General features: G+C 39.8%; 1 protein-coding gene across 6 annotated transcripts in view; it reads left to right on the forward strand.

The window, feature by feature from the left end:
- Nucleotides 1-2418: 2418 nt before the first annotated feature.
- LOC141772783 (cyclin-dependent kinase 17-like) overlaps nucleotides 2419-15769 on the forward strand; it is a 48574-nt gene continuing 35223 nt past the window's right edge. Inside the window, exons 1-4 of one of the 6 annotated variants that reach the window (XM_074644182.1) lie at nucleotides 2419-2578; nucleotides 2722-2835; nucleotides 10117-10304; nucleotides 12774-12938. In XM_074644182.1, the coding sequence (XP_074500283.1) occupies nucleotides 10148-10304; nucleotides 12774-12938 (322 nt within the window). In that variant the 5' untranslated portion in view covers nucleotides 2419-2578; nucleotides 2722-2835; nucleotides 10117-10147. Of the gene's footprint in view, nucleotides 2836-10116; nucleotides 10305-12773; nucleotides 12939-15769 lie in introns of all 6 variants that reach the window. The other 5 variants (XM_074644183.1, XM_074644184.1, XM_074644188.1 and 2 more) reach the window with 5 other exon arrangements.

Below are 15769 nucleotides of genomic sequence, written 5' to 3' on the forward strand. Positions count from 1 at the left end.
TTCCAACCGTCCAAGCATCCCCAGTTTGTAACACAAGCCTTCAGTAAAAGATTTTAAGCCTTTTAACCCAAAATGAGATAACCCTAATGACATCATCAGAGTAGTTCGCCACAGAAAATATATAGAAAAAAGGCTATATTAAATTGTTTTACAGGCTTCCTACTTCACATGTAAAGTCAATGGAGTGCCCATTTAATATATTAATTATATTCTAATTTAAATGTGGTCTAGGGATGCACCGATTTGACCTTTTCAGTCTCGATACCGAATGCGATACCTGGGCTTTGGGTATCGTCCGATACCGGGTATCACCGATCCGATACCAGTGTTTAATTAATCAGCTGTATGCCTCACAGTGTGGTAACTGGGATCATTCTTTTATGTTTAAGGCCACATCAGGCTTGACTTAAACATTGCTTTCCTAACTTTGTAAAACAAAATGTTACCAATAAATACATACATATAACATAACATAAATTACAGATTACAATTCAGGTGTAAACCATTTTAATGCAGCAACAAATTGGTCAAAACTTAAACAGGAATTAAAATTCCAGTATATAATGTATGTATAGTATATATATATAGTATACAATCATACAATTGTATGAATTGAATTTAATAGATTGGCCTGATTGTCACCGATATTCGATCCAGCTATTAGAGTCAATAATCGGCTCGATATCCGATCCGCTGGCGGTGCAAACCCTAATGTGGTCTAAAAACTATCAAACTTTAAAAGATATTGTACAAATATCAGAATCAGCTTTCAAAACCCACCATGTGTCATGTTTGTGTAACTAAGAGAAAACTCTCTCTAGTTGTTAATCCAATAAACCAGCCCAGAGTTACCATGTAAGTAGGCTATTCTCAATAAAATTGCTTCCAAAATATGCATTTGTTGACCTATTTCAGATAGTATTATCTTCTTCTTCTTCTTCTACTTTTGTGTTTATTGGCGGTTGGCAAACCATCTTAGAGGTTCATTACCGCCACCATCTGGACTGGAGTGTGAAACAGGAGATCGTGCAGAAACAAGAAATAAATACAAAATAATAATAATAATACAAATAATAATAATAATAATAATAATAATGAGGAAACTCTAGATTCGTTTAACTAAATCATTTCTCTTAAAACTGAATAATTTCACAGTATATGTTATCTGCTGTATTCCCCAATAGACCTGACATGAAAAGTCCTGATGTTTTGCCTTCCTTAAGATAGTATTATTGAACAGGTTTTACCTTTTATTGAGTTGTATTTCTATAGCAATATATACAGGGGACTAGTTGTCCCTATAGGATTTGCTCCAGTGAATGAATTTGCTCCTGTGAATGAAAACATGCTGCTGTTGTTTAAATGAACCACACGGTGGCAATGAAGACCAGACAAGCATGGCCTACTCCTCTTCATCAACTGCGTTTGCTGTGTCATCTGTGATTTCTGACGTAGGCTAATAATTGTTGTGGATCTAGGTGTTTCCCAGAGAGAGAAAAAAAAAAGTTCTAATTTAGTTTTATTCATTTGTATCTTATTCAAAGAACATTTAAAGCATGTTATGTGATAAATCTTGGCATCTGTTATTCACAGTAGTTATCCAGGTACATTGTGATCTGTTGGCCCAATTTAAGTAAACTATGGTACCGAAAAGGCATGATGATGAGTAGATTAAACATAGAAAATTTGTGGCAACAAAGTGACAATCAATATTATTGTTTAGATTCAAGCAACAATGTGTTAAAATATTAGTAGATATAATGTATTTTATTTAGTGAATCCAAATAATTTTTATCCAAATAATTAGTAAATCTAAATCAATTTCTCCAAAATAATTTGTAATATGAATCAATTTTACCCTGATATTCAATAAATCTAAATCAATTTCACTCAGATAATTAATACATCTAAATCAATTTCACCCAGATATTCAGTAAATCTAAATAAATTTCACCCAGATAATTAATAAATATAAATTAATTTCACCAAGATATTATGTAAATATAAATCAGTTTTCCTTAGGAAATTAATTTGTATTTACTAATTATTTTTGTTTAAATGTAATTCATTTTTTAGGGTGTAGTACGCCATTTTTTTTTATCTATAGGACCTCAGGAAATTTTATTTCAAAAGGGGGCAAGAACTTGGCAATTATCCATAAATACATTTTCATTCATGTTGATGCCAATTTAGCAGTGAGGATCATACTGTTGAATTTCCATAATTTTTCGGTGCATGTATTATTCACAAGGAATTTCTCTGAGGTGCATATATGTAGATGGGAATGGGGTTTGGATAATGAAGGCTAATTTCCCCAGTGACACTACCCCCCAAATTAATCTGTCTGACCCCCCTTTTGTTTTTTACAAAGAGAGGGTTGGGGGTGGAGGTTAGAGAGTCTGCATATTCAAAATCTCACACACACACACACATATATGAACTCACAGTCACACACACCCCTTGCGGTGTTTTCCGGGATCACGCCACTGGAGCTTCCACTGTGGATCCACACAGCAGCAGCAGCAGCAGCGATATGGCTGCTCATCACCGGACGGGACGGTGCTGTTTATAAGCAAAAGTAAACGACAAAATAACGCGTTAATACGGGATCAAAAGATGCACTCACTCAGGCGACGGGGACACTGCGAAACACGGTGAAAAAAACAGGGATAAGATTTTACCTGACTGGCTAATAAGGCAAATCTGGTGTGTTTTTTACAGCAAAGTAGTAGTTGGAGGAACTTGTCGCAGTGGATTCATCCCAGCGTGCTGCTGCCTGGATTAACACACACACACAAGTGGAACAATAGTCTCCCGCAGCAGGAACACTAGCAGGTCAGTGGATTTCTTTTTTTGTGTGTTTATGTCCCAGTCTGTCTTCACTCCACGTTTCATGATCATGTAGCTAAACATGTTGGGATAACAAACAACCACGACTCACTGTCTGTCCTATCACCTGACATTGCAGGTGGAGTTCTTCAAAACAAAGCTGTTTTTGGTGATTAAATGTGGAATTAATGTGGATACTTTAGGTAGTTTATAGCCTACTCTGTAAAAAATCCGAATCGCAATGGGGAAAATTAAAGTGACACCATGGATAGGGCAGATAAAAGTGTTAAATAGGCGATAAAAGGCGACAATTTAACTCCGTAGAGGAATTTATTTAACATTTAAGCACTGGTTTTGAGTCCTAACTCGTGTAAATCCACAATCACACCACCATGATACTCTCAGATGTGATTCCAGTGTTATTCCCAGGGAGTTTCTGAGCCGGCCCGGGTTGTTTCTGTGTAACTTTTCTTTGCCCTGCCTCGACTCTCCTCCTCCCGGATACTTGCGTCAGGAAAACACGAGGAGAGAGGATCTGACCGAAAACGCAAAGGGCCTGGAGGGGTAGAGGAATCTCTGCCAGGAGAGAAAGGCCCGACACGAACTGCGTTTTTTTTGTTGTCCCGTGATATATTTTGTCGTGCTTTTGCTGCCAACACTGATGTGCGCTCTAGCTCGCAGCCATGAATGTCTCGTTTACATGGGATATTATCGCTCCTAACGTGACAGTCCAGTTCTGCGGTCATGCACGCAGTGTTGTTGTCGATAAACCTCGTGGATGCTCGCAAAGATGGCAAGATGTGTTATCAACACCAATATATAGGTTGATCAGTTATTGCCTCATAACAAAAACATGTATCTGAACACTTAATTTCTCAGCAGCAGCGTGTTGGGACTAAATTATTCATGTCCATCTCAGTGTGGGATGTCCGGATTGAAAATCATGCGCATCAGTCAAAGCCTTTGCCTTTTGCCATGCACCCTGATTAAAAAAAACTCAATAATAATCCCAGACACAATAATGTTGTCTCATTACCATAATGACTTTACAGTTTTGGTAAAGGGCCTCGTAGAATAGACTATTCAGCAGGCTTTAAAAACAACATTTTAAAATAATTGTATTATTATTATTTTATTTAAAAGGGACCATGTACAGTTTAAAACATAAATGTCAACATTTGATGCACAAGATGTACCAGATTATATAATTAAGATAATTCACATCTGTAGTCCCTTGGCAGGTCAAAACAAAGAAACATACTACAGTCATACAAGAAAGAACATACAAAACGCACAATACACAGCTACAGAATAGCACATCACAAAGTATCACTTTCCTGCATGGTCTTATTTTTGCACAGTGTAATGTCCAGTAGTAATAATACAAATGTACAGTATTTATAACGTATAATGACTTTAAATAATGAAGTTTTGGCTGGCCAATTGTTTAGTGTTATCATGTAGGCGACCAACTTTCAGTGGAATCATATCCTGATCCGCCAATGCCTTTGCCTTTGCCATGCACCCCGATTGAAAAAAAAACTCGATAATAATCCCAGACACAATAATGTTGTTAGCCTACTGTTTATCTTTTACCACATAATTGTCTCATTACCATAATGACACTACAGTTTTGGTAAGGGCCTCGTTGTACAGCCTATTCAGCAGGCTTTAAAAACAACATTTTAACAGAATTTCATCACTTTTCTTCATGGTCTTCTTTTTGCACAGTGTAATAATGTCCTGGAACCAATTATTGTGCAGTTTGCATAGGATGCACCTATACAGTATATATCTGTGTGTTCTGGTTTGAATGTCACCCCGTTGTACACTATTCTCTGGTCAAATAATGACGTTTTTAATCAGGAAAGGAAAGGGCCTCACTGATATTAAACTTCTCTTTTACAGCAGTGTTGTGGCCAGTAGTAATAATAATAAAAATGTAAAGTATTAATCATGTATAATGACTTTAAATAATTAAGTTTTGGCTGGCAAATTATTCAGTGTTATCATGTAGGCTTTACCAACTTTCAGTGGAATCATATCCTGATCCTTCCAAATTAATTATTCAAAGCTCATTGTATATGTATGCATTTACATGTGTCAGAAATCAGAATCATACTTTATTGATCCCCATGGGAAATTAGGTTATGTTACAGTTGTGTTCCATTTTAGAATAAAATATATATAAACACAGAAAAAGAAGTATGTAAAAATGTGTGCAGTGTGCTGCACAGTTTTTCTATTTTTCTTTCTATTTGTCCGATGTAATAAGTAACAATGCATCACAGGTCATTAGAGTGAAAAGCAGTTTGATGATTTTATATTGCATACATTTGCTATATTAATACCGGAAAAATATTCCTTTTTGTGATATTGATTTCAGCCACATTATCCAGCCCTAAGTAACGTAACCTTTGAGTCAGACCTCCCAACAATCATATCAGGCAGACCCTCCATTCTCCTTCCTCCTCTTGTGGCTGAAAATGGCATTTCAGATCTTTTGCCTTGTCTTTTTGCAGTCTTGTGCTCCTGCTTATTCATTCATCTTCTTCCCATAATTCCTTTTCCTCATCTTAACTTGGGAGATTTAGGTCAAGTGACAGAAGAGATGCTGAGGAGGAGCCATTGGGCTGATAATGAGAATGGACAACTTGTTGGGTTATCTGTGTGGATGTGTGTAGGATTCAGTAGTTGGGCAGATTTGTGCATTACTCATGCGTCCTAGGGCGTCCGCGCCAAGCAGTGTTCCGAGTGCCACTGAGTGCCCATCCCACTCTGCCACATTGTATGTGAGTGCATGCATGCGTATGATTCATGTGCCACTGAATCGCAGAAGAATGCTTGTTTGTTTGTGATGTAAAAGGACAAAAAGAGAGGTACCGGAGGAAAGACAATATCTGGCTGAAACAATCAGATCTTGGTCTCAATCTTGGTCAAGCTGTTGACATTTTCCCTTCTGTTCTGATAAAAGTCTGTGTGTGTTTGTACATGTGTGTGTGTGTCAAACTTGCAGCTAGCAAGTGTTTGTGTGTACACTGCAGGTCCTCGGGTCCATTCACTTTTTTGGCCTTCTTAAGAGGCATATTTGGCAGAGGAATCCCAGATCAAGGCTGGCAAGGATTACACGCTGCAGCACTGTGTGGCATCCCAAGCACCGGAGGGCTGGAAGTTTTTATAGCTTGTGTGTGTGAGTGTGTACATGGGTGGAGGATAGATAGAGTGAATTGTGAATTCTCAGCTTTTTCGCCTCTCTCTGTCTCTTTCCTTCTTCTCCTCACCTCAGAGATAGAAACTGCGGTTCCAGTCTGGGCCTGTAACCTAGCAACCCAAATGGTGTGTGTCTTGAATAACTCAGACACTGTGTTCCTCCTCTGTCCTCCTCAGGGGTGTGTCAGTTCACCTCACCTCTATGCTACCACATCCATGCAACCACCCACTAATTTATGTGGAAACACATGTGCACAGGCTGTTAACAGACACACACACAAATAACTCACTATAAAAGTTACTGAAGGTTTTATTTCTTTACTCCTTTTGTATCACTTTTAACCGTCACTCTTTTGTGTTTGTTTTATTGCACATCCCATGCTCTACTGCCTTCAAACAAAACTAAAAACAGCAGAAGTGCTTGTAGTGTCTTTGAAGGAGTGAGAGCGGCCTCCGTCATCTGGAGTTCGTCCCACCGTTTAGTGGGAGTTATGCATCAGAGTTGTTCGTGGTTTGCCGGGTGTCTGGTGAGTGTGGCCTGCACATGCTGCAGCCTGGAGCCACATGTCCCGTCCCACTCACTGTAGTAACTCTGCCAAGCTCTTCACACTGCCACGTCCATCCCACACCAGACAAGACTCAACATCCAACGCACATTCATAACACGTTTTTCTTCCTGGAACTTTTTCTTTACAAGTCGACCAACACAGATACTTATACAGTCGGAAATGTCTAACATTATCCTAAAGTGTAAAAGTCTTTTAAGCGCCTTTCCTACTGGACAAAAACCCACTAACATGGTCTGTCTAGAGGATAACCCACAAGTTGCTACAACGTGTGAAAACTCTCGCGTGACTCACTGCCTGACGATCAATGCCTAACCTTAACCATCTCGTGAGAGTTTCGCAACTTGTGGGTTACCTTCTAGACACGACCCACTAACATCTGGCTTTTGTCTTTAGTGCGATGGGTTACAATCAGCCATCATTCCCGGTAGTGTTGTCACAATATTGGAATCTCTAACTTCGATACAATACCTTGAAAAATAGCGATATTCGATACCATGGGGAAAAATTTATACAACTTTAAGGGCATCAAATTTTAGATTTTTTATTAAAAGATAAATCTGTCGCTGTTGGAGAGAAGAGAGCGTAGCTGGTACTCGTGTGTCGATAAGCGTTTGAAGTGAATATATCATGAATAAAATCATCTGGGATTTGGACAATTATTATAATTTATAAACGTACAAAACATACAATTAGTATGCTCTCCTCAAAGCCACCAGATTACAGTCAGACAACAGTAATTTTACCTCGCTGATCATTGAAGCACACTTCATTCAAACTTGACAGAAACAAAATAAAACTCATCAAAACCATCTTCATCAGTTTTTCCACTGTTCCTACAATCACCAACTCTGGTTTGGTTGACATAATAATTCACAGTTAGATGTGAAAAGAAACAGCTGTTATATGTACTCCTCAAAGTTTCTGGACTCCATTGACAAAAAGAGTAATTTCACTTCGCTGATCATTGTAAAAACACACTTCATTCAAACTCGCCAGAAACAAAATAAAATTCATCAAAACCGTCTTAATCACCAGCTCTGGTTTGAGAGTTGAAGAGAGACTGAATAAGTAACAGATATAAGAACAGAAGTAACCATCGTTACATTTCCACTGTTTACTAACTCTGTTTTCTGGCGTGGTCGTGATGTTGAATGTGACACACCAGAAAAAAACAGTAAGACATACTAGTCTACTGGCAATGGAAAAGGAATCTATTGCCTATTTTAGTTGGTTTTTTTCCCCGTGTTTAAAAAAACTCATATATATATATATATATATATACGCACTAATTTAGCTGGAAAAAGGGTATTACTGAATGGAGCCCAGCCCTTAGTTATTTTACACAAAGATAATATTGCAGCAAAGAATTAAACATACAGAAATTTTAATGTAGCATCAAAAAGTAATAACAAGATGGAAAGTAATTAAAAGTCACTTTAATGCGTTTTTCAAGTAGAAATGTTTATGTTTCTGCATGAATTCATACATTAACAGATAAAAGAGAAGCTATAATCAATTCACAACGATACTAAAAGTTAGCGGGCATGTCTGGTATATCATAAGATATCTTTTAAAAGCCGATGGGAAAAGTTTACAAACTAAATAAGTAAGTTATTAGTTAAATATTCCCATAAAATGAATGTTGTTTTCTTATTTTGCGTTGTTGTTTACAAGGCAGACTACACCCTATTTCATCATATTATAAATAAAATTGGAAATGTCAACTACATGTATAATACACAGTGGTGACCTGAAGTGTTTCCCTCTATGAGCCGCTGGGTAATGAGATTCCCACTGCGTTACTGTTCGTGCTAATTCAACAGAGATAAGATGAAGACTGTGAAATTAGTCATTATTGTGTGCCTGTATGCGGATGCGGGCGTGTGTGTGAGTTAATGATAACACTAGTATGTATTTATCTGGATAATAAGCGGTGCATTATATTATCGGCTGTTCCCCCGTAATGTGAGTCATTTATTCCTGAAAATGTGTGGATGACGGCTACAGTCGCATGAGAAGAACCCAATCTCCTTGTCCGAGCAGTCTTCTCCTACGAGTGAAGTCTGGGAAAACATGCAAATGAGGGGGGGAGGGAGATTTGTTCCATACTGATAATCCATGGGTGACGGATGATATGAAATGAATGTGAGTTGCTCTCTCCCCATTCGTTCGTTTGTTCCCTTTTTTAACTTTTTTTTTTTCGTCCCGGAGAAACGCCTCCGACTGACGTGCGAACCGCATCCAACTGGGCTCATGTAAATTGGCGGAGGCAATGTTGTTAGCAATGGATACTCGCCTAAGCGCATCTTCTAGTGAAAAAAGCCAGTCGTCTTGAGTGAGGATCGCTGGGTTTGAATTCCCTCAGAGCACACTGGCTCTCTCTAATAGGCCTGAAAGACTGAGAGCCTGAAAGGATGAATGGCTTTTGTTGAAGCCTCCAAGGTTGGACACAAAGAGAAAGGCAGTGGGTGCCGTGTGTGTGTGTGTGTGTGTGTGTGCGCGCGTATGCACTTGCGCACGTCAGCTCTCTAGCCCTTATGGGTTAGATAGAAGTAGCAGGAAGTGGAAGGGAGACAGAAATACCCTGCCATGGCTGCCTCTACCTCCAGGCCAGTAAAGCAGAGCGTAGAGGAACACAACACACACACAAATACGCACATGCAAAGATACATATACTGTACATAAACCAGATTTTAAAAGTCTGCTGTGGGGCAATAAAAACAATATATAACTTTGAAAGCTCACTGATGTTAAGAGGTATACACACGCAAATACACAACCCACATAGGCGGTTCACCATTGAATATGAAGAGCACTTTGCTGGAGAAACAATATGTGCTTTCCCCTCCATTGATTTTCAGGATGGGATGCTTTTCTCTCCTGTAACCACACACAGTATATACAGTATTTGAAACCCAGATTTCCATCAGAGTTGCTTGGTTGTCACATGGACACTAGCTTAGGTTGGAATCAGCCATAGATGGTGTGTGTATAGAGTATGACGAACTTGTGTCACATGATACTGTTGTCTGCCATTTTTTACATTGGAATACTGTTCCAATAGCATGACTATATGTCAATCACAGCTCATCAGGGAGAGCTGCTCAGGTCTGAATCCTCTGGGGAGCCGCACTGTCAGGCATTTACATGTTTGTTTTGTAAAAAATGTTGTTTGTTGCTCTCTTTCTCTCCCTTTCCCTCTGTCTCTCTGGGTCTGCTCTCTCATTCTGTGTCTTTCATTCTGCCATGTTTGCACTTGGGATACATAACAATGAGAACACACGCTGCGTGAGCAAACACAATCATCGGGAGCCCAAAGAACTGTAGAAAATGCGCCGAGGCTGCACTGCAGTAGTTTCACTGTACAATGAAGATTAACGGGGCAGCGTTGATCTAGCTGTTGATGGTTATAATGAGGACAATGGCAGTGATTATGATGATTGGGATGCAGGTGGTGCTGATGATGATGATGATGATGATGATGATGATGTTGTCCCTCCTCTCTTAGGCCTGTGGGCCCCGGTGGTGCGCTTGAGAAGATGGACAGGATGAAGATAATCAAGCGGAGGCTGTCCATGTCTCTACGCAGCGCTCGGCCCGTCGACGACTCCCTGTCAGAACTGGCAGAACAGATGGCCTTGGATGAGCCATCCGCAGCCAGGGACAACGGTGAGACACGTGAACACTCAGACACAGGTATATACACAAGCGCCCTCGCAGACGCCATCACACAGGCATACAATATGCATGAGCGCACCTATTACAAGCTTTGCAGCTGACTCACAAGCTTCACAAGCCATGAGAATAACTTTTATATTTATATTATTATACACTGCATGTCAATGCGGCATGTCAATTCATAACAGAATAAAAAAAGCTTTTAAAACATGTAGCAAGGCATCACGTGTTGTCATTATGATGAAGAGTAATTGTGTCACCTCCATGTCCCTCTTGGGAGACACACAGTGATTAGTTTGAGTCCAACATCTGTTATGGCTAGCGTCTTACCACGCAGGAGCAGGCGGGTCACGTTATTAAAGAGTAGATTCTCACGTGCTCCAACAGTTCAAGACCTTAAGACTTCATTTGGAGCTTTTTAAGTGCACAAAGGTCTTCAAACGATGGTGTAGGTGGAGAGGGTCAAAATAGAGGTCATCGCAGGACACGCAGGAAGGTTATGCAAAATTATGGCAGCAGATATTTTGCACTGTCCTCGAAATCTCTTCCATTTACGCTGAACTACTCCCTAAATATCATATAAACAGAATGTGCCTGTGTTTTGAAAATGTTTGTGTGTTAATATTTATTAATATGCACTACTCTCATGAAGGCATACAGACGTGTAAAGACAAACCACACAAAGCCTCACCTGAGCTTTTCAACCCACCTTTATCATCTTCACCCCATCCTCAGCTCCATCACCATCACTTTTCACTGTTCACTTTACTGCACCGGACTGAAAGGAGTAGTATACTGGAAATGTATGTGAACTCACAAAGCTTCTGTTGTGAATTCAGATATTGTGTATTCACATGAGCAAAAGAGAGAATGTCTTAGCTCCCTAGATGAAAAGTGCAAAAAGCAATGTCATTCTCAGAAACTCTGGGTGCCATCTGCTGGGCGTCCTCCAGGATTGCAGGAACCCTTCTCCCTTGACACAAACGCTGTGCATGTGTGTGTGATTGGTCTTTGTGCGTGTTTGCGTCCTATTCTGTCTCCAGACGAAAACCAGGTCAGAACAGAGCGAGGGAGGTTTCCTCTGTTTTAGCAGGTGTTTTGTTTTAGGGAAAAGGAAATAGAAAAGACAGACAGAAAGTGAGAAATCAAGAAAAGTCTCAGTGTAGCTGTGCTGTGTTTTAGGCTAGAGATGTTGGCTACTTTACAGTTTGGACACAATGCTTCTCCTTTGTTTACTAGTTGCTGTTATTCCAGCTCCCGTGCTGCAACATCCATACCCCTACCTGATTAATTTCACTCCTTGCCTTTCTCCGTCCTTCTCCTCCTATTTTAGTCTTCAATAGCTCAAGCAATGTCAGTTCATTTCCAGAGAGCGCAAGGAGCAAGGAAGAGAGAGTTGGATGGTGGAGGAAGTGATGTAGAGGATGAGGAGAGGGACATTAAACTTTAACCACTGCACTACAGCTTGTGCTCATCATCTCCTCTTGACCTTTTTCCCTTGCTGCATCACCTTCCCGACCCTCACATCTCTATACATCTTAGTCAGACTGTGCAAAAGAGCGGTAAAAAAACCACTCCCCACATTTTTCAAAGAGCTAATTAGATGTTGCTGACCTCAGATGTTCTTCCAATGTGGACCTGTGTTACAGGACGCGAGACTGAGCGAATCACGTGAGGAACCTTAAACTCTAATGCTTGGGGATCACAGAGGAATTTGCAGTGCAATGTGGTGGAAGTTGGGGATTATTAAGACCTGTGGGCTTCCACCCACATACTGGACAAAGGATTCATTAATACTAACAAATGGGAAAAAAAGGGGACGGTACATGCATGCTGACAGGGCGTTCGACGTATTGGTGAGGGGTTAGGTTAATGTATTTTGCTTTCAAAAAGTCAGGGAGCATTTGTTTACTTTGTAGACTTTAATTTCCTACTAACAGTCAACTAAATATCATCGTCATTCGGTTGTGGCCTGTTCCTACAGTGCGTCTGCTCGTCTCTTTTTCTCAACTCTCTGTTCTTTATCTTTCTTTGACTCAACATATTTTCCACTATGCATGCCTCATACACTTTCCATGGCTATTTCTGTTAATGTGTGCTACACCTCTTCTAATATGAGTACAGCAGCTGTATGAATTCCCACCGTTTGATCTACATATTGTACTGTTCCTACATGTTCTGCTACCTTTCTGTGTCTCTGTGTGACCTTGTGTCGTCTTTTTTCCTCCTTCTCTTTTCCTCCCATTCCTTCCTACATTTTCTGTCACCTGCCTATCTCTGTTTTGCTGCTTCTGTTCCCTCTCTTCTGCTATTCCTCAACCCTTCATCCCTCTCTTTCTCTTATTCTCGTCTTGCCTTTTTTCTGATCTGTGTCAACCTGCCGTCCTTCTGAGCTTTGTCCTCACTCTCTCGCTTTCTCTCGCACTCTTGTCTCCCTTCGTTTTCTCCCTCTTCTCCCCGGCTGTCCGCCTGCATCGCGTGTCTCAGAGCCCATGGTGGTGTGCGCCGTGCACCCTCCCGCCTCACACAGCGCTCCCTCCTTCCTGCGTCAATATGCCGGTCATCTGGGCCGCACCGCCCTGCGCAGAGAGCCGGGTGGGGGGCTGGAGAGAGACAGAGCCTTCCTGAGCCTGCACAGGACTGGATCTCTGGGTACACACACACACACACACACACACACACACACATTTACAAAGTGCACACATAAGCACAATGAAAGACATATAGCTGTATGTAAACCTGCTTGATTCCTACATTCTGTATGTTCAGTTTGGAAAATTAAATCAAAGCCTGAAGCACATTTTATGCCAGAAGTGAGTAAGGAAGTCATTATAATACAAAGCAGTGGTGGAAAGTAACTACCCAAGTACTCAAGAACAATTTCTAAAGTGTTTCTACTGTACTTGAGTATTTCCATTTTATGCTACTTTATACTTCTACTCCACTACATTTAAGAAGCAGATATTGTTAAATGCAAATGTTGAATAAGAAACAACAAGAACGACGCACATCCAGCGTACGATAAGATGGGTGCTGGATCACGAAATATTTAGCAGAATTAAAACAAATAGATTTGTACACCAAATAGCTTCCGTTTGAAGGATTTTTATTGCTGTAACATTTTGCACCACCAGGCATACACAAGCACATGTGCACATTTTTAAAAATATATCATAACATATACACCGATAGACAGATTGAATATCAAGGCTACATGTTATAATATATCTATAAAAAATATTTTAGAATATCAATATAATCAGAAACAGTAGAATATTGATATATCAAGGCTACATATTATAATATATATATAAAAAATGTTTTTATACATTATAAAATGTAGCCTTGATATTCTATCGGTGCATTTGTTTAATATATAATGTATCTTCATATTATTATTATTTGATTGATTATTTGAAACGTGTGGCATGTCACATGTGCTTGTGTATGCATTATGGATATTAAAGACACTGCATTTATCAGAAGTCTGAGGAAGAGTCTGTTGCTCAAAACGTTACAGCAATAACAATCCTTCTAATGGGAGCTATTTGGTGTGCAGATCTATCACTTTTAATTCTGCTAAATGCAATTGTTGTACATTTATTTGACACCTATAGTTACTACTTGAAGATCAAGATTTTACACTCTAATTATATGATCCGTATATAAGTCAACATCCACTGCATGTACAGTAGTGCATCAGTACGAATATAATATAACACTGACAGGAGCCATTGTGCTGCCAAATGAGTACTTTTACTTTTGATAATTTTAAGTCCATTTTGCTGGTACTTCTGCAATTCTGCTCAAGTAAAATTATGAATGCAAGACTTTTACTTATAGTGGAGTATTTTTACCTTTAGCTATTGCTAGTGCTACTATTTATTTGAGTAAAAGATTTGAGTACTTCTTCCGCCACTGAAACAAACACACTCGCTCACATAGACAAACCAAAAAAGAAAATGACAAAGGAAAACTGGACTAGCCAGTTCTCCATTGTTATTTTCCTTGTTGTAACATTTCCTGCATATTTTTGACTTCTTCTATGTGTCAGTCTTCAGTACATAGAACTCTTTTTTTTTAATCTTTTCGTCCTTGCATGCATTAAGAATAACTTAATACTCAGCTGTGCATTTGTATAATTTCACGAGTGTTTCACCAAAGCAACATCAAGCTTGAGCAATACTGCCACCTGTGGTTGGTCAACTCACACACACTGATGTCATGTCGATGTCAATGTTGCTTACCAAAAAGGTGTGTGTGTTTTTGTGTGCGTGCATGCATGTATCTGGGCTTTTAGTGTAAAACCGTATGTACTGACCCAACTCTGCTATCATCCCTACTTTTACTATGAATCTGGAAGGCTAAAACTCTAATGACCTTAATCCAACATACACACACACACACATGTACATGCTCACACAATCACTTTCTCCTTCTGTCTGTCTGCATTATGTAATGGAACGTGTGGTCCGTTGCTATATGGATCCCAGTAATCTCATTTCCCACTGTGGCAAAACGGCTTATATCAGGAGCAGCGGGATGGAGCGAGGAAGGGAAAATCAAGGATGGAGCGAAACGGAAAGGGGCTGAACACTTGAATGTTGGAGATGGGTTTAGAGTGAAATGGAGCTCAGAAAATGGCGAGAGATTGATTACGGGAGACTGAGCGATAAAGAGGGAGAAAAGTATAGATGAAAGCGGGGAGCGAGCGACGTGGTAGGAGAGCGTTGGTTCCACAATGGCTCCTTCAGGAGTCATATTAGCTTTGTGCTGTGAATCCCTCGAGTCCTCGGCTGAGTGAACTGCAGATAGAGCACAACGAGACTCCTTGCATCCATTGAACTCTGGCTGACAAGAGGACTCTTGTATCACAAGCTTTTACAGTTCATTGCGATCCTGCACGCTGGGAATACGATAAGAATGGATGGATGAAGCTTAGATGATCCCTGTAAAGAAATGGGGATAGTAGCATAGGACTGGGTATAGTTTTAACATTTTCAATACTATTGCTAATATGATACCTGAGGCTCGGTACCAATACCAAAACAATAAATTTTTTATACCTTACTTTGACAATTATAGACATGTTTTTCAAAGATCTCAAATGTTAAATGCCGTCTAAACACGGAAGAAGCTGTAAAATGCCTAAAATAAAATAGTCTATCTGATCTACAAATAAGTGCAATAGATCACGAATCGATGGCAGCTTTTGGCATTTGATGGTTTTCAATACTCTGTGCTACGGACACATTTTAGTTAGTACCTAAAACGTTTTTGATGCAAGATATGCCATGCAGCAGCAGCAGTAGTAGTATCCATACAGCAGTAGTAGGATGCAACACATGTTAATCTTTGGAGTTAAAGGGATAGTTCAGGTGTTTTGAGGTGGGGTTTGTATGAGCTACTTAGCCATAGTCAGTGTATTACCTACAGTAGATGGCAGTCGGCACGTCCCCAGCTTGGAGAAACAGACAGGAGTT

The sequence above is a fragment of the Sebastes fasciatus genome, chromosome 8 (genome assembly GCF_043250625.1).
Source record: "Sebastes fasciatus isolate fSebFas1 chromosome 8, fSebFas1.pri, whole genome shotgun sequence".
In the NCBI taxonomy this organism is placed as follows: domain Eukaryota; kingdom Metazoa; phylum Chordata; class Actinopteri; order Perciformes; family Sebastidae; genus Sebastes; species Sebastes fasciatus.